Below are 20,007 nucleotides of genomic sequence, written 5' to 3'. Positions count from 1 at the left end.
GACCAGTGTATGCAGCTCACAAGCCCTTACAGAAGAAACAAGTATGCATCAGACCCTCACCTCTCAATGCCCAGCTCTTTGTTGCTCATCTGCTGGACCATAACAACCACCTTTTTCTGAAAGCCCTGCCGCAGCTTGAAGAAGAACTTCTCTCGGTCCTTGGGAACCGGGCTGATGAGAGGCGGATGGGGGAGAGGAAGACAGCCAGATGGAGAGATAGTTGTTGGCTTAAAGGTCTGTTAAACTGTGTGTATGTATGGGACTGATTTAACCCCATAGAATGCATGCATATGTGTGTGTGTGTGTGTGTGTGTGTGTGTGTACTCGCAGTGGCTACATGCTGACCTGTAATTGCCCTTGCTGTCATCCTCTTTGACCTCCAGTGAGACGGTGAAAGTGAAGAGGTCACTGTCGGGGGAGAGGGGCAGGGCCGAGTCCCTCTCGTCAGGGTTTGGCTTAGATGAGCGCCGGAAGGCTGTGGAAAAACTGTACAGGATCCGACTCACCTAGAGTGGAATGAGGAAGAAGGAAGAGAGAGAAAATATAATAGTTTGATGAATGGATTTTGCTGTGGGGACAAAGTTAGAATTTAATTAAATGTAATACTACTTTACAGGGTAGCAGGTAGCGTTGGGCCAGTAACCCGAAAGGTTGCTGGATCGAATCTCCGAACTGACAAGGTAAAAAAAACAAATCTGTCATTCTGTCCCTGAGCAAGGCAGTTAACCCACTGTTACCCCGAAGATGTGGATGTCGATTAAGGCAGCCTCCCCACACCTCTCTGATTCAGAGATGTGTATTTTAGCTTGTTAGGGCACCCTCTCCTGGTTTCTTCCAGTATAGTGAAGGCAAGTGCACATGGAGTCTATATACACTTACTCTTCATTGCACACAGGTACCAATAACAGTAGAATAGAAAATATATATATATTTTTTTTTATCGGTTAAATGCCAAAAATACATTTGACCAAACAGGCTTTTGAGTCTATAGGTTAATTTCCATAATTAAGTGAAACTAAATTGTCAAGTGTGTATTTTCGCCAGTTGTCCTGCATCTTATTTATCACATGCAGACAGCATACAGAGCCTAGTTTGAGGAGTGGAAAAGCCTAGCACCTGTCAGTGTGAGAGCAGCTCCTCAAAAAGCTGGTACTGGAGTGAAATACGTGCTTTTATAAGCCCAGTCATTGTGCAACATTATTAGGTGTGCTGTTAAGAACAATGTTTTCCTGCCAATTACATTTTGACAAGAGAAAATGAGGTTTAATTAGCTGCTTTATTACAGCAGTTGCATGTTCATTAATAGGCTATAGCCTTTTGACTAAGACGATAAGCTTGCCATTGCTACATGTTTTCAGTCAGCTCTTAATGAAAAATGTCCATTCCTTATATGCATGCATAGTATTTTCATTTGGTCACAACATTTTACTGTTTTGAAAAAAACGGTTAATGGTTGGCAGCAAATTGGACCTAAATATGCATTCCCTAAAAAGAACAGAACCCAGTACAATAGAACAGTGACTCACAGCTTCCTTGATATGGCAAGAGAAGACGTGGACCTGGAAGTCCTCTGAGCTGCGGTAGCTCTCAGTGAAGGAGAAGCAGTCACTCTCGATGGAGCCCTCCCGACCCCGGGCGCAGAACAGCACCTTGTAAATGGGGAAGGAGGCGATCTCCGTGCCTGATGCCTGGTCCACAATCCTGAGGAAGGAGAGATCAAAAGATAAGCAATTGCAACTATTATTGAAGGGGATAGGGGTTCCTCAAGTAGGCCCACTCACCTTACAAACTTATGTTAATTAATGTTTTATTGTCATATTTTTACATTGAGTCCAACAGCATGCTCCGTTAATTTCCTCTACTGTAATGTGTCATATTATTTCCCACAAAGGTATTTCAAGACACCTTGGTTCTTTATATAATATCCTTTTTTCTGGTTAGGTGCAGAGAAATATCTATGATTTTACACATGAAAGTTTATTTTCTTAGTGCGGTTATCTTTCTCATTCCCTAATTCCCACGGTTGGCTAGAGGATTGTTATGGCTTTGTTTCTATATATTTGTCAAACTGCTCAAACCAGAGTGTAGGTGCTTACAAATGACACTGACAATAAAGGGTGTATTCAATCGTTCAACCTTTGTTTCGATGCAATAAAAATTACACCCATTTCAGATGTGTAAGAGTTTAGCCTACTTGTTGCATAGTCATACATACAGAAGCAAGTACATGTTGCAATTATATTGAAGGCTTTAGTTTAAGTCTATGTAAATACAGGAGAAATTCCCCAGACATGAAATGCACACATCGATGGTGCAGTATATTGGTGTGGATGACTGACCTGACACAAGTGGGGCACAGACAGAGATGCCACGCTCTACTTATAGTGACCACATACTCACACACATACTATAGTCTCTATTGCCCCCGGGTACATTAGGCACATGAGGGTGACAGTATGGGGACTGACCTGACGCAGCCCCTGGGTACATTAGGCACATGAGGGTGACAGTATGGGGAGTGACCTGCCACAGCCCCCGGGTACATTAGGCACATGAGGGTGACAGTATGGGGACTGACCTGATGCAGCTCCCGGGTACATTAGGCACATGAGGGTGATGGGTATGGGGACTGACCTGACGCAGCTCCCGGGTACATTAGGCACATGAGGGTGACAGTATGGGGACTGACCTGATGCAGCTCCCGGGTACATTAGGCACATGAGGGTGATGGGTATGGGGACTGACCTGACGCAGCCCCCGGGTACATTAGGCACATGAGGGTGACGGGTATGGGGACTGACCTGACGCAGCCCCGGGTACATTAGGCACATGAGGGTGACAGTATGGGGACTGACCTGATGCAGCTCCCGGGTACATTAGGCATATGAGGGTGACGGTATTGGAACTGACCTGATGCAGCTCCCGGGTACATTAGACACATGAGGGTGACGGGTATGGGGACTGACCTGACGCAGCCCCCAGGTACATTAGGCACATGAGGGTGATGGGTATGGGGACTGACCTGATGCATCCCCCGGGTACATTAGGCACATGAGGGTGACAGTATGGGGACTGACCTGACGCAGCCCCCGGGTACATTAGGCACATGAGGGTGATGGGTATGGGGACTGACCTGACGCAGCCCCCAGGTACATTGGGCACATGGAGCGTGACGGGGATGGGGATGGCACTCTCTGCCCGCAGTGTGGTCATGGCTCTCTGGGCCTCGGGCTCACTGCGTGGGGCCTTCACCCACGTACAGCCCAGGTAGGACAGCTTACTGAACTGAACACTGTCCTCCTCCTGGACTGGTGGACTGCCTGCTGCAGGACACACTGACACCTCTGATGGCGACAGACAGACAATTGGTCAAAGGTCACTTATTGTTTAGAATGTTAGGGAAGCTCTGTGGAATAAATGGGTTGTCTAATCATCGGTAATCCTGAGTAAAATGGTACCTGAACTGAAAATGGGATAATATTTACAAAACCACAAACAGTTATTTGAAGCTAATATGATTTGGCCTTTGATGATTATAACAGTAACTTGAGGCAAAGTTTGATGCTAATGTAGTAAAGAAGACAACCCACAATGCTAGTGTTAGCATGTACTAGCCTGCCTATATTAGTCCCCAGCAACTGGGGAAGCTACTTGTGGAGAGAGGAAGCCAGGGTCAAGTCAAACCTGTAATTGCACACTCAGCAACAGGAAGTGAAACTAAGGACAGCACAGTAATGGCCAAAACTGTTTGTGTCACACATACACACTACTTAGAACCAGGTTGGACTGAAGAAGATTATTTGTTGTCAAATGTATCAATGAAAGTCATTGAAGTCAGGGTAACTGTATAGGTCATTACAAAGCATGATCACCCCTTCTTTTGTGTTTCCTTGGTTTAATCTTAGAGGCAAAAAAGATTTTGACTTGGTAAAACACCGGAGTGGCTGGTAGATGTTTTTATTTTATTTTATCTACCTGCCACAGCAGCTGGTGGTCCAAAAATTGAACTTTATGCCCTGTTTGGGTCAGACAGCAATGTACAATACAGTACCAGTCAGCATACGTTGACCGTTCCTTGTCTACATGATCAGTACAGTACACTCTGATACAACTACTTAGTAACAACGATATGTTTACATTGTTTATCTACTGATTTAATCTACTGCACATAAAGCATGTGAAGCTATTCTTCAATCGTGTATATATGCTATAATGTACTACTACATTGAGGTCACTGGAACAGCCAGCAAAAGTCTTGCATTTTCAGAACAAGATAGATAAGATGAGAGGTGTAGAGTAGTACCGGCAGGTGTGGAGTACAGCACCAGGCCTTGGGGTCGTGTCTGTAGGACGGGGGCTGTGGAGTTCAATGTGTCGCAAAACGTCTCGGTTCCCTCCTCTCCTGCTCCTCCACTCCGGTCCTCCATCACTACGTGGTGGTCATCCAACAGCTCCTCCATGGCCCTCTCCAACTGCTCCTTCCCATTGCAGGACATCTGAGGAAAGGAAGGGATTGAGAGGTGAAACCCTGTATGTTGGACTGGCTTTCAGAAGAGGCTCAAACAGTGGCTTTATATTAGAGTAATTGTATAGGAATAACCAATAGAGAAGTGTGTGTGTGTGTATATATATATATTTAACAGTTGACATATCACAAATCGACCGCTAGCTGCTACATGCTCCCTAGGCACTAGACAGGAGGAGTGGTGTGGCTAGGTATTAGCAACATGTTAAAAGCTCCTCATAGTCCCCATGATAGGCTAGTGGAATGTCCATCATATTGCTATCCGATCCTTTCTGATCTACAGGAGAGCCAAGGGGTTAGGGGTCAATATCGGCATAGTTGATCAGCATTGTTAGCATCTACCTTGAGTCTGGGCTTGCCCTCTGAGCCCGAGGGGGATCCTCCGGTAGACGGCTGCACCAGCACAAACTCCTCGCTGGTGACAGTGGCCACTGATTCGGTGGAGCCACTCACTTTGCCAAGAGAGGTGTTGTCCATCGTTAGCCAGGAGCCCCAGGGGCCAGCGCTCTCTGCCCCCGTCCTCTGCCACACAGCACAGCCTTCTGCTCAGCCCCCTGCTGCTGGAACCCTGGATTGGACAACACATTTCACAACATTTGGGATTGTCATGATAATATAGAAGCATAGGACTATAGCCTAGGCTTAGCTTACATTCTCTACAGTGGGATATGGAGTAGGTAGGGACTGTCCATTTGTAATGTGTTTTTTCTATTTGCAAAGTCATGTCTGTGGCTACATTTGCCAGTTAACTGAACAGAAAGGCCTTATTTGAAACTGGAGTGGAGAGCATAAGATGACAGCATAGCCAAGCCTGATATTACGCTGAGCCTCAAAGCCCTATGTCATCTGAAATGGAGATCATCGATTCAAAGTCAAATTACGCTTAGGCCCAGCATTTGGTGAACAGCTCAAAACTCGTTGAAGTAAACCAATCAGTTGAACAAAACAGGCATCTGCTCTTCATGGTATTTGGAAGATTTAGAGGATCATATGCTAATTTCAGACCCTTTCGTATTATTCCTGTTTGAAGAGTGCATTATTTTCTGCTATTTGCGAAAGATGTTATCTAAAAATAGCCTGTGATAGTTGTTTTTCCCTTAAGTCTCACATCTTGACAAGATCAAATCAAACGTGTCTTGGATGGCCGAGGTTCGGCTGAGTGTCAGTAGTGACGGCATAAGAGTCATTGCTTTGATCCGAATAAGAAACTTTGAGTGCACTCACTGATTGAGTAAAAAGCAATTTCAAGTCTGTAATAACTTGTTTTAAAGTCATTCCAAAAACCAGGCAAGGGAAAGGGCTATGTAGGGAAATGTTGAACCATGTCCTTGGATTGGAAAATTCAAATATAGCCTAAAGCTTTTCAAGACTACAAGCCTTGGTCTCACGCTGTAGTAATGACCTTAGATGGCTAGAAAGAATAGCAGAGCTGTTCTCATAACTGGGCAAGCACAAAGACCTTCTTCCGAAGATAAATGTACCTTAAATTTCAGCAGACACAGCGACCGTCAGGAGTTGCTAGTAGCCTGGTAGAGGCGCTACTTGGTTGCTTTAGTGCTAACACAAGTTTGCTAGCCAGTATCCACCTACGCTAACAATTTTAATGGAACATGTGGAGTAGGTGAACCTACATGTAGTGAGGGTCACTGACTCCTATTGGTGAAAAACCACAGCACACACCCAGTTTCCCACTGAAGCAACAGACAGTCATGTGCTCCCATCACACTCATTAAATTATGTACATTACAATTTGCAGAGGAGGAAAATTATGAATGGTCCCAGCAAAGGTGTAAAAGTACCAAATTGTCATGCTTTAGTAAATACGCATTAATATAAAATGGAAAGTAAAAGTCACCCAGTAAAATACTACTAGAGTAAGTCAAAGTAATTGGTTTTAAATATACTTACGTTTTTTTTTTTATGGCATTGATAACATAAACTTAAGTAAAAATCATTCCACCTGATCTGTTACAATCCCGTAGGGCAATGAATCCGTTCAGGATGTGCCTATTGGATGGTTCAAGTTAACTCCTAAAAATGTCATTGTACAGAATCACATACATTTTCCTATCTCATTTAATATAAGGAATTTGAAATTATTTATACTTCTACTTTTGATACCTAAGTACATTTTAGCAATTCCGTTTACTTTTGATACTTAAGTATATTTTAAACCAATACATTTAGACTTTTACTCAAGTAGTATTTTACTGGGTGACTTACCGTAATAGAAAATTACTAAAGTATCTTTACATTTACTCAAGTATGATAATTTTCCACCATTGGACGTGGCTGTTGGTTATAGCATTTATTTCACATGACCGATCAATTTAGACAAGCGTGCGTGTCTGGGTGAGTGTGAACTAATACTTAAAAATATTCTATATCTGGACACTTTCTGTTTACCTGGAATTTTTCCTTATTGTAGGCTACTAACACTTTTAGTCTTAATCTTTACTACACTATTCACTGCTGAGCACATGACCTCACATGTGAATCCTTAAAGAGATGGGTGGGGCTGGCTTAAGAGGGTGTGAACAATGCTGAATAGGTATAGACAAAGGAGAGCTCTTCAGTAGGTACTTAAACGTTCAAAAGGCCCTTTTCTCAAAAGTGAGTTTACAAGTTTATCAACTTTCAAAGCAGAATTACTTTCCCATTGTTCCTCAAAAATGCAATGTATGATATACTATTTTGTAGCTCTGAGTCTCTACTTCTTCTGCTACATAAGACTGAATGCAGGTGGTTAGTCACATTTTAGAACTCATTCTCAATAGAAAAATGATTAAAATTCACATTATTCAAATACATTCATGAAGTTCACTATTCCAATGCACTACCTGTATCATCTATCTAGAAACTTAGTAAAGTAGACTCAAACAAACACACAGTGATGTGTGTGGGAGTGAAAGCCCTGTGTGGGCCATGTACAGTGATTTCAGAAAGTATTCAGACCTCTTGACTTTTTCCGCATTTTGTTATGTATAGCCTTATTCTAAAATGTATGAAATTATTATTTTTAACACTTTTTTTAAAACTGAAATGTAACATTTACAAGTATTCGGACCCTTAACTTAGTACTTTGTTGAAGCACCTCGAGTCTTCCTGGGTATGACGCTACCAGATGTATGATCAAATTCAAAACTTCATTTTCCTTACCAAAAAATTAAATAAAAAAAGTATAAACACCTACAAAAATGTCCATAAATTATAATTTACTCTTCCTGTTGCAGCAGGATTATTTTCCTGCTGTAGCAAACTGTCTGGAAGTCTGAGAACAATTATTTTCTCCCACAGTAGGACCAAACTCAAAGACAAGATATGCATCACTGATGACCCAGAAAGCCTCAAGATTTGTGCGTCTCAAAACAAAAACTAAAGAACACAGTTTCTCCATCCTCCATTGTATGACAGTTTCACAAGTTTCAACTCCATCATTATACCCCATGTAAAATGTAAGACTCATGTTAAGGGGTTGTGTTAAGTTCAAGGAGGTGGTGAGGTAGGCTTGAATGGAGGTTTGTGTCATCTTCCTGGGGTTTGGGGTCACGCCTGTGGGGTCTGGGTGGAGCGGTTGGAATCCTGTGGTCTGGTGCTTTAGGGTCCGGGAGGATTAAAAGTAGGGTCTCCCCTCCTCACAGAAAAAAAACCATTAGGAACACCACCATGGAAAACAGTGGCCATTTTTAATTGAGGACCTGTCAGTGGGACTGTGGTCAGAGAAGGGGGCTCATCGCCATTAGGGTTAGCAGAGGAGATTTCACAAATCATTCAGGGAGATCGTTACAGAGGGTTGCTGGGTACCCATGTGGTAAGGAAACGGGGGACATTGTGGCAAGAGGTGGAAGTTGGCTACCGCAAACGTTTCCATAAATCTCTTTGACTAACATCACGCAGTCTTTTTATTGTGATTTGTTTCAACGTGTTTTTAAAACATCAGAGTGGCGGCCATACGAGTGAGTGATCTTCGGGCTGGGGTTCTTTGTTACATCATCCTAATCACAGCTCTGACCTAGCTTTGATTCTAAGCTCTTTGAGCAAATTAAAAGTATTCACCAGCTATCCAGTTACAGATCATACATCTTCAAATCTAATCATTGTATTGGTCACGTACAAATATTTTGCAGATGTTATCGCAGGTGCAGCAACAAGCTTGTGTTTCTAGCACCAAAAGTGCAGTAATACCTAACAATACAAAATGAATACAACTATAAAAAAAGATTATATGATGGGGTGTATAGACATGGACAGTATATGAATAGAAAAGGTGTCTTCAGAACGCACACTCCAAGATAGGCCTAGTTAAACATTTCCTGTTCTTCCACTTTTTCGTCCGTGTGTGGTTAACTTTTTCACACATATTTACCAACACAATCATCACTGCACAGTAGTCATGAGCTATCTAGAGGGTCAAATGTAGCCTACTGGTATGTTACAGGCCTAGGCCAGGTTTCCCAGATAGGCAGACCGAGGGCCAAATTCATCCCGGGGTTGATTGTATTTGGCCCCCCAACTTTAATTAAAAAAAGATAAAAACGACATAAGACTGTAAAGTCTCCAGGAAATCAGCTCAAGTGATTTAAACCTAGGAAATCTGTTCCCGAGTATTGCCACGTATAAAAAGAGGCATACGTGATCGTATCCCAAAGTAATCAGGGATTTAAATAAATCAGTTTCAAATTGGGGCGGCAGGATAGCCTAGTGGTTAGAGAGTTGGACTAGTAACCGGAAGGTTGCAAGTTCAAACCCCCGAGCTAACAAGTTTCTGCTCCCAAGGCTCAAATTCTGTCGTTCTGCCCCTGAACAGGCAGTTAACCCATGGCCGTCATTGAAAATAAGAATTTGTTCTGAACTTTAAATACAGGTAAAAATAAATAAAAATACTATCCGTTTGGAATTCTTGCAATCAATTTGCAGTGTACAAATGATTTATAACTATGTCCCCTCTAATTTTTGGTACACTGTGCAAAATTTGAGCATAGGGAGCGGAAACTTTAACATTGTGAACATTTTGTGCAACTTCAGGCGCGACTTACAGTGAAGACTGAGGCTGTACCCTTACAGTTTGACAGTAGCCAATCTTGGCTATTTGTCCATAATGTAGGCCTACCAACACAACCAATGGAGCAAATCCCATAACATTTTCACGTGGAAATAGAAATCAAAAGCTATGATATAGTCTACAATAGTCGATACGTGACCCATTTAAGGAAACTAGGCGTATGGTCACGGGTCACTACTTCACACGAGAGCTATTTGAACGTATTCTGTGTTTTATATCAAAATGCATTTTTTGGCAGAAATGCCTTCTGGATCATGTGAACTTTCATGTGCCTTAATAACAAAATTGTATGTCATCTGTAAATACGAATAAAATTGTTAAATTACAAGGTTTAGCCACAGAAAAAAACAGCAACCTTCCCGCTAGCCATGATTGGCTGAGATAATGAGTGGACTGGACATGCCGAGAAATGAGTTTGAATTAGTCTGCCATATAGCACCCTTTGTTTACTTGAGCTAGTCAGTATGTGTAGGTAATCCTGTATAATGCTGCTTTATATATATATATATCATAGTAGAACTGCAAAAGTGTTGCGCTCCACTTTCTGGAGGACTGAGTTTTGAAATCAGTGGAATTAGAGTATGATAGCTAAGGAGATGGAGAAAATACCTCTCCGGATTACATCTTCAAACTAAGTGCAACCATGGCTTCAGTGACAGGGAGAAGCATCCAAGCATGATGTATACAGGTAAGATAGTCTAGCAAGCTACATGTTCAGATATTACACATTTCTAATTTTGACAAAGTCATTTTCATTTCAAGTTAAAGTGTACTGTTAGCTAACGTTAGCTGGCTGGCTCGCAAGCTAATGTTACGTGTGTCACGCCTTGGTCATTGTATTTTGTGTTTTCGTTATACATTTGGTCAGGCCAGGGTGTGACAGGGGTTTATGTTATTGTATTTCGTATTGGGGTTTGTAGTATTTGGGATCGCGGCTGATTAGGGTTGTTGTATAGGCTTGGCTGCCTGAGGCGGTTCTCAATCAGCAGTCAGGTGATTCTCGTTGCCTCTGATTGGGAACCGTATTTAGGTAGCCTGAGTTTCGCTTTGTCTTTCGTGGGTGATTGTTCCTGTCTCTGTGTAGTGTTCACCAGATGGAACGTGAAACTTATTACAGCCTGTTTGTTGTTTTTGTATTTATAAGTTATTTCATGTATCGCCGTTTTCTTTATTAAAGATCATGATTAACCACCACGCTGCATTTCGGTCCGACTCTCTTTCGACAAACGAAGAACGCCGTTACAACGTGTATGATCTTATTATTTGTTTCTCAGATTCATTTGCTTGGCTAGTTATACCCTAATGTTAGCTAGCTAACATTGAACCTGGTTGGTTAACTACCTGCAGATTCACGCAGTGTAGTAACGTCATGAGTTGGGATTATGGTTCGTTTACCAAGCTAGCTAGAAGTCTTAGCAAAAGACTCCACTATGCAAGTGGCCATTTTAATAGAATTTCACTGCGACAACTGTTAGCTTGGGTGCTTGACTTCTGTTTTGATCCGAGCATTCTGTCCTCCCTTGAAGATGAGTGAAGCTAAAGCTTGAGGGTGTGAACGATTCTGAATGGGTGTAGACAAAGAAGAGCTCTCCAGTAGGTACCAAAAATATTCATAGGCTATTTTCTCAAAAGTTTGGTTACAAGTTTGTCAACTCCCCACTGTTCATGATATACCAATTAGTAGCTCTGTGTCTCTGCTTTTATTCAATGTAAAAAAAACATTGAAATTTTGCTACATAAGAACTAATCAAGGAGATCAGTCACATATGCGGTATTCAATGCAGGCCTACATTGCATGAGACTTAACGTTTTTACATTATGAAGGGCTTGACATGAATATGTTTTTACTTGGTCCCATTCTGTTAGACAAATTGTTGACTTTAAATTGCAAGAAACCACTCTACTAAATAAAATGTATTATTACCATACAAATTATTAGACAAACTCAGAGAAAAAGAAACGTCCTCCCTCTCAACTGCGTTTCTTTTCAGCAAACTTAACGTGTAAATATTTGTATGAACATAAGATTCAACAACTGATCCAAACTGAAAAAGTTCCACAGACATGTAACTAACAGAAATGGAATAATATGTCCCTGAACAAAGGGGGGGGGGGGCAAAATCAAAAGTAACAGTCAGTATCTGGTGTGGCAACCAGCTGCATTAAGTACTGCAGTGCATCTCCGCCTCATGGACTGCACCAGATTTGCCAGTTCTTGCTGTGAGATGTTACCCCATTCTTCTACCAAGGCACCTGCAAGTTCCCGGGCATTTCTGGGGGGGAAAGACCCTAGCCCTCACCCTCACCCTCTGATCCAACAGGTCCCAGACTTGCTCAATGGGATTGAGATCCGGGTTCTTTGCTGGCCATGGCAGAACACTGACATTCCGGTCTTGCAGGAAATCACGCACAGAACGAGCAGTATGGCTGGTGGCATTGTCATGCTGGAGGGTCATGTCAGGATGAGCCTGCGGGAAGGGAACCACATGAGGAAGGAGGATGTCTTCCCTGTAACGCACAGTGTTGAGATTGCCTGCAATGACAACAAGCTCATTCCGATGATGCTGTGACACACCGCCCCAGACCATGAGGGACCCTCCACCTCCAAATTGATCCCGCTGCAGAGTACAGGCCTCGGTGTAACGCTCATTCCTTCGTCAATAAATGCGAATCCGACCATCACCCCTTATGAGACAAAACCGTGACTCGTCAGTAAAGAGCACTTTTTGCTTGTCCTGTCTGGTCCAGCAATGGTGAATTTGTGCCCGTAGGTGATGTTGTTGCCGGTGATGTCTGGTGAGGACCTGCCGTACAATAGGCCTACAAGCCCTCAGTCCAGCCTCAGCCTACTGCGGACAGTCTGAGCACTGATGGAGGGATTGTGAGTTCCTGGTGTAACTCGGGCAGTTGTTATTGCCATCCTGTACCTGTCCCGCAGGTGTGATGTTTGGATGTACCGATCCTGTGCAGGTGTTATTACATGTGGTCTGCCACTGCGAGGACGATCAGCTATCCATCCTGTCTCGCTGTAGAACTGTCTTAGGCGTCTCACAGTACCAATTTTGCCATTTATTGGCCTGGCCACATCCACAGCCCTCATGTTCCTTGCAGCCTTCCCAAGGCACATTCACGCAGGTGAGCAGGGACCCTGGGCATCTTTTTTTCTGGTGTTTTTCCAGAGTCAGTAGAAAGGCCTCTTTCGTGTCCTAAGTTTTCATAACTGTGACCTTAATTGCCTACCGTCTAAGTTGTTAGTGTCTTAACGACCGTTCCACAGGTGCATGTTAATTAATTGTTTATGGTTCATTGAACAAGAATGGAAAGCAGTGTTTAAACCCTTTACAATGAAGATCTGTGAAGTTATTTGGATTTTTTACAAATGATCTTTTAAAGACAAGGTCCTGAAAAAGGGACATTTCTTTTTTTGCTGAGTTTAGTAGGCTACCCCTCTGCCTATTGACCTATTTACATATTCAAGCCCGTCTCAAAATACAACACTGTCCCTTTAATTAAGACAAGCTTTTTACCTGACTGGCTTTTCAAAGACAACTTGAAAATATTGCTTACATGTTTTGTGCTCTTGTAGGAAGAAGTAAATCCCCATTGCTGCCCTATGCTTATCTATGCTTACCATTATTCATCTCATATGTATACGTATATACTGTACTCTATATCATCTACTGCATCCTTATGTAATACATGTATCACTAGCCACTTTAACTATGCCACTTTGTTTACATACTCATCTCATATGTATATACTGCACTCAATACCATCTACTGTATCTTGCCTATGCCGCTCTGTACCATCACTCATTCATATATCTTTATGTACATATTCTTTATCCCCTTACACTTGTGTCTATAAGGTAGTAGTTTTGGAATTGTTAGCTAGATTACTTGTTGGTTATTACTGCATTGTCGGAACTAGAAGCACAAGCATTTCGCTACACTCGCACTAACATCTGCTAATCATGTGTATGTGACAAATAAAGTTTGATTTGATTTGATCTATAACTGTACTAATAACTAGCAAAGAACATCAACAAATTCACACATGTGCAGCTCTGAACTGATCTGAAACGCGCATTCACTTGCGGGTCATTGACAGTTTGTTGCATTGAAAAGGAAGCTAATATAATGTTGATTCGATCACAGAAGAAACATTGATCAATATATTTCGGCCCACAGCTGAATATAATTTGGGACCCCTGCCATGGGCTAAATATTGCACAACAAATCTAGAATTTCTCCCTACAGCGTGGGCTATATTTAAGCTGGGTGTGGTGATGGCAATGAGCACGTCAACAGACCTTACAACATACGACAATACTGATGCAATTTAACTGACCTAACTGGGCGTGTGCATAAGCTACCTTTTACCGTCTGCCTTACAGGAGAAACTGGCAACTTGTACTGCCCAAAGAAGACAAACGCTCTGAACCCGACCCTTTAACCAGTTATCACACCCTAGGCCAATTACACACACGACAAACTAGGCTATTCATCAGAGGAAAATAAACAGTCCACCCTGTACTTAATACTACAATAAACAATAGTCTAGCCAAACACAATAGTAAAACCTGTACACATTGGCGCGTCCATCGAAAACGACTGAGCTGACCTGTTGAGGTCACTCAAGGCAAGTCTGAATCATTAGGTGGGGCAAAAACTTCACATTTCCTTGCCTTGCATCTCCTTCCAGTTGATGGGCGAACGGCTGCAGTGTCTACAGCCAGGGGCTATGACATCATAGGCTAGCTCCTAGGTTACAGCAAATTTCCTGCCTCTGGGAAATAAGTCTCAGTGTGGTAGGGTACACACAGGCCCGTCACTGATGCATGGCTTGACACAGGCTTTGACTAAGCACGCATCCTCTAGTCCAGTGTTTCCAACTCCGGTCCTCCAGTACATGTTGTGGCCGGACAAACTTGTCCGAGGCCACAACATGTACCATTGGGGGTTCTGGAGGACTGGAGTTGGGAAACACTGCTCTAATCTAGCACACATTGGTGAGAAACCACAGAATGAAAGGCTAACCGCCCTTGCTGTCTCTGCCTGGCCGGTTCCCCTCTTTCCACTGGGATTCTCTGCCTCTAACCCTATTACAGGAGCTGAGTCACTGGCTTACTGGGGCTCTTTCATACCTTCCCTGGGAGGGGTGCGTCACTTGAGTGGGTTGAGTCACTGATGTGATCTTCCTGTCTGGGTTGGCGCTCCCCCCCTTGGGTTGTGCCGTGGCGGAGATCTTTGTGGGCTATACTCGGCCTTGTCTCAGGATGGTAAGTTGGTGGTTGAAGAAATCCCTCTAGTGGTGTGGGGGATGTGCTTTGGCAAAGTGGGTGGGGTTATATCCTTCCTGTTTGGCCCTGTCCGGGGGTGTCCTCAGATGGGGCCACAGTGTCTCCTGACCTCTCCTGTCTCAGCCTCCAGTATTTATGCTGCAGTAGTTTATGTGTCGGGGGGCTAGGGTTAGTTTGTTATATCTGGAGTACTTCTCCTGTGCTATTCGGTGTCCTGTGTGAATTTAAGTGTGCTCTCTCTAAATTCTCTCTTTCTTTCTCTCTCTGAGGACCTGAGCCCTAGGACCATGCCCCAGGACTACCTGACATGATGACTCCTTGCTGTCCCCAGTCCACCTGGCCGTGCTGCTGCTCCAGTTTCAACTGTTCTGCCTTATTATTATTGGACCATGCTGGTCATTTATGAACATTTAAACATCTTGGCCATGTTCTGTTATAATCTCCACCCGGTACAGCCAGAAGAGGACTGGCCACCCCACATAGCCTGGTTCCTCTCTAGGTTTAGGCCTTTCTAGAGAGTTTTTCCTAGCCACCATGCTTCTAAACCTGCATTGCTTGCTGTTTGGGGTTTTAGGCTGGGTTTCTCAAATCAAATCAAATGTATTTGTCACATACACATGGTTAGCAGATGTTAATGCGAGTGTAGCGAAATGCTTGTGCTTCTAGTTCCGACAATGCAGTAATAACGAACAAGTAATCTAACTAACAATTCCCCAAAAAACTACTGTCTTATACACAGCACTTTGAGTACAGCACTTTGAGATATCAGCTGATGTACAAAGGGCTATATAAATACATTTGATTTGATTTTGATTTGAAAGGGTAAAAAAACATTTGTGCCCTGCATGTTGCTTTCTTCTCTAAGCAATTCTGAAAATATTGTTCTTCCAATGAATACCGAACACTACTTCAACTAGGCTAGAAACCCATGTACTTATTTGTTTATTTAACTACGCAAGTCAGTTAAGAACAAATTCTTATTTAACAATAAATGACAGTCTACCCTGGTCAAACCCTCCACTAACCTGGATGACACAGGGCCATTTGTGCACCGCCAGAACATGGCCAGTTGTGATACAGCCCGGGATCCAACCAGGGTCTGTAGTGACATCTCTTGCACTGAGATGCAGTGCCTTAGAACTTTGCGCCGCTCATAAACAGCATAATACCAGGGTGCCATATTTTGCTTATGTTTTAGGTGAGGTTACATCATGTTGAGACGCCCCAACTAATTAGTCTGTTCAGCTGGTTTGCACAAAATGTTCAGTCTGTCTGCTCATGACTCCATAACATATTATACAGTATTCCTTTACCAAAGTTAGGTTATTCAAGACAAAACCTTGAGTTGTATGTCTATCTCAATGTGTATGTGTGTGTCTCACACACACACACACACACACACACACACACTGCAAATGTGGACTTAAAATGCAAATAGGGCTGGGCAATATATATCACAACATTTTTCACAGTATTTTATGTTTTTGAATAAAACAGTTCTAAATTAGCTTTAAGTAGTGCATGACCTCAGGGTGGCAACATACATTCTAAGTGATTTCAATGAGTCTTTCTCCATTCTGATTGTTTTATACTGTTCAATCCAATTTCCACAACAAAAGAATTCAGCATTTTCATCCATTTCCTGCACTCATCGCAACAAGGTTGTCAAACATTTATTTGCATCTGACCATGTAGACAGAGTGAACGGCAAATGCCTGTGACTGATCAATCAACAACTGCTCTCCTTGAGTGACAGCGGGTGAGGGAAGCGGGACGCAAGAGAGAGAGACGACTCAAATCGCAAAACAGAGTAAACAATTTTTTTTTTTAAGGACGTTACATGCATAGGAGTGGCGTATCACATTTAACATACATTGAAATACTGGTGTAGAAGAATAGAAGGTCATGTAAAACCCAAACCAGCCTGTGCATTAATACTAGTAAAAAGTCAAATATGCCGCCCTGTCCCAAATGCAAACATCAGGTGCTTTATTAGAAAAAGGGAGACCTAGTCCGTTTCACAACTGAATGCGTTCAACCCGAAACGAGTCTTCTACATTAAACCCAACCGCTTTGAATCCGTGTGGATCCATTACGCCTCGATCATACAGAGTGTAATTGCATTTTGGTACACTAGAAGTACATTCATTTCCAATGGAACGCTGCGTTTGCCTTGCAGCAGCATTGCGTTGCAGAGGCAGTTGCAGTGCGTTCTGTGTGGTGCATAAGTTGGCTTTATCTAAAGTATGCATAAAACTGTATGCCTAGACGTCTTGACAGAAATGGTAGCAGAAAGTGAATGTTATACTTTTGTTGCACACATATCCAGATGATGCTGCGTACCATTTTGCGCAATTTACTATCGGTGTGATCAAGGTGTTCGTGCGAAGCAACAGTACAGTAGCTGCGCTGCACTTCACTACAGTAAACAACTCCACTACCGTATCTGTTCCTCTGATAAAACGTCATTGTAAAACTTCACCAGGTTGTGAAATAAGGTTGTTTGCACTACCCCAGTCAGGTGCTGAGGTAAGCTGGGTTTCTCAACTCCACGATATGTACATGGGATGAGCGTACCTCCGACTACATCAAGTCGCTGTCAGTCGATACGAGGAAACAGTTGTTGGTTTTATTTGACTAAAGTTTTATTTAAAAGTATGAATTTCAGCAAACAAAGAAAGGCACGCAGCTAGAGGACAAACATAGGTACACAGCCAGGGTTTAAGAACTTACATGTATCAACTGACTGCGACTCAATATTCAAGAGGTTCATTCCGCCCACAGTCGCATCTGTTCAACTCCATTGATTTGATGTACATTGTGTTCTCATAAATGTCAACTTAAAATTACATTCCTAAACATACTTTTTTTGCAGGTATAGTGCATTTAGACAATCGAGCCAGATACCATCAATGTATAGAAATGGATCCTGCAAGTGAATTCTATTAACTAATTATAGATGGGTGCGGCCACAATCCAAATTTTTTAGCATATAAGCTGTCAACATTCGGTGTCCAGTTTGTTCATTTCACACTATCCCTAACAGTCCAGGATCAATTTCCCACCAACTTATGAGCCGATACTATCAGACCTCGAATCAGTGATATGGAAACTGCAAGCCTCACCAGTGTCACGTAAATGGATAATAAGGTCCAACTGAGGTGAAGTAACTGAAAAGCAAGTTACTGGTTAGCTAGCTAGTTAAGTTAATCAATCAATCAAATCAAATGGTTCTGTGCTGGTCAGGTTCTGCTCTTTCCCCACCTCTACAATCCCCTCAAACAGTGTTTACATAAACTATGCACAAGCTAAATACTGTTACAACATACGAAATGTATTATTTGTAGTTAATAGTTAACTAGTTATAGTAGCCGAGTTTACTCAACGTATCTAAAATAGAGCTACCTAGTTAAGTTACCTCGATTACAATGGTAGTTAAGAAAAACGGTAACATACTCTACCAATTACAAAGGAAGGAAAATAACGTTAATTAGCTAGCGAGCCTCTAAAAGCTGGCATGTACTTCATAGTAGAGAAGAATGTGACAAAATGGTAAGCTAACGTAGCTAGCGAGCGAGGTTAACGTCCAAATTATGTATTTGGGCGAACATCAATTATTTAACACCGTTAAACTATCATAAACGAGACTGTAAAACCAGAAATGTCACAACATAACTGTCACAGCACACATACTGGGCAACAGGAAGTGCCTAAAAGGCCATCTGTAATAGCCATGCTAGTGTGGCTAACCTGTTAGCTATGAATCAAAACAGTTCACCCACACCAGATAGAAAGTGGTGCAAGCTCACGCAAGAAATTGTCAGAACAAAGTCGCATAATAACCTAAAAATGTAAGAAATAATATCAAATTGTCCTTTTCGTCACACGCAATTGTCGAAGCTGAATGTCTTCAGAAGGTAAATAGCCAACAACTTACTTGTTTAGAGTAAACACCTCCGGATAAATAGCAAACGTTAACTGTCAAGTTGCAGCAGCCGCGCACACTCACGGCTCCTCCGCGAGCCCCACTGGTCCGTGCGCGTTCACGGCGCAGTCACCCTGGTTCTATCAGAGAGGAAGAGATAAAGAGAGAGGTCCAACTCGACGAAATATGTTTCTCCCTCCAGCAGGTGGCGTGTTATCGCCCACCAAGCAAGTCTATTTTCTATGGAGGTCAATGAGTTTCGAATTTGGTCCCCTATAAATTGCATGGCTTATTTCTTCCTACATCAGGTTCATTTGTTTGAATAGAAGCCCCGTATGCTTAGGTTGTTACGATTTTTTTTTTTACATCTTTTTTTTAATATATATATTTGTATTATAACATTTCAAATTACAATACGATACAAACATATGTATTTTTTTTCTGAAGAAACATAAAATGCATTACAAGTAAATTACTGATATAAGTAGAACACCTGACATCCCCTTAGAACACGTGACATTCTTTAACTTTGAGGGGAACATGTATTTATATTGATTTATATTGGATTTATATTTATATTGGATTGATGATGCTATTAATTGGCCATTGAAAGGTTTTGTAGCCACCGGTCGGCCAATTCTACAGTATTTCAATTAAATATTTAAAGGACAAAATTGCATGTATTTAAGTATTGTTTTGCTGTAGTGGGGACAGTAACATTAGTCATCTCAAATGTTTCTTGTTTTATTTGTATATTTAGCTCACATAATATATTTAAAGTATGCATTAAGGTGTCTGTAATAGAATAACCATGGCAATATCAAATTTAGACGTTAATAAATTCCTTTCTATTGCTTCCAAAATATTTTTTATAACGGTGGGGGAGTGCCAAGATGGAGGCACGGTGACTTCGAAACAACGCCCCCTATCTGTCATCTCCAGTGTATATTTAAATCAATGCTTTTATTGCTCTCATTCGATTCGATTCTGGGAGAGAAAGGATGGTGGTGTGATCATTTATTCATTGTAACATTTTTGGTAGGCTAAATATGAAAACGGAAAGTTGGAAAATGCTTCAGACAATTGCAATACATTGTTGTTACATCCATTAAATTGGAAGTTGCTTATGGGCTTGTTTTTAGCTACTTTGAGCAGGGTGTGTGTGTGTGTGTGTGTGTGTGTGTGTGTGTGTG

At 42.1% G+C, this 20,007-nt stretch overlaps 1 protein-coding gene across 3 annotated transcripts in view; it reads right to left on the bottom strand.

The window, feature by feature from the left end:
* Positions 1-18,957, bottom strand: part of rabgap1l (RAB GTPase activating protein 1-like) — a 151,938-nt gene extending 132,981 nt beyond the window's left edge. For 2 of the 3 annotated variants that reach the window (XM_031822471.1, XM_031822472.1), the window contains exons 1-7: positions 18,827-18,957; positions 4,868-5,093; positions 4,304-4,496; positions 3,134-3,344; positions 1,527-1,701; positions 346-506; positions 61-171 (exon numbers count right to left, since the gene is read on the bottom strand). In XM_031822471.1, the coding sequence (XP_031678331.1) occupies positions 61-171; positions 346-506; positions 1,527-1,701; positions 3,134-3,344; positions 4,304-4,496; positions 4,868-5,002 (986 nt within the window). In that variant the 5' untranslated portion in view covers positions 5,003-5,093; positions 18,827-18,957. Of the gene's footprint in view, positions 1-60; positions 172-345; positions 507-1,526; positions 1,702-2,966; positions 2,998-3,133; positions 3,345-4,303; positions 4,497-4,867; positions 5,094-18,826 lie in introns of those variants that run through there. The other variant, XM_031822473.1, reaches the window with a different exon arrangement.
* Between the last annotated feature and the right edge of the window lie 1,050 nt (positions 18,958-20,007).

The sequence above is a fragment of the Oncorhynchus kisutch genome, linkage group LG4 (assembly GCF_002021735.2).
Source record: "Oncorhynchus kisutch isolate 150728-3 linkage group LG4, Okis_V2, whole genome shotgun sequence".
NCBI classification, from domain to species: domain Eukaryota; kingdom Metazoa; phylum Chordata; class Actinopteri; order Salmoniformes; family Salmonidae; genus Oncorhynchus; species Oncorhynchus kisutch.
This window is presented reverse-complemented; position numbering and strand designations above follow the sequence as displayed.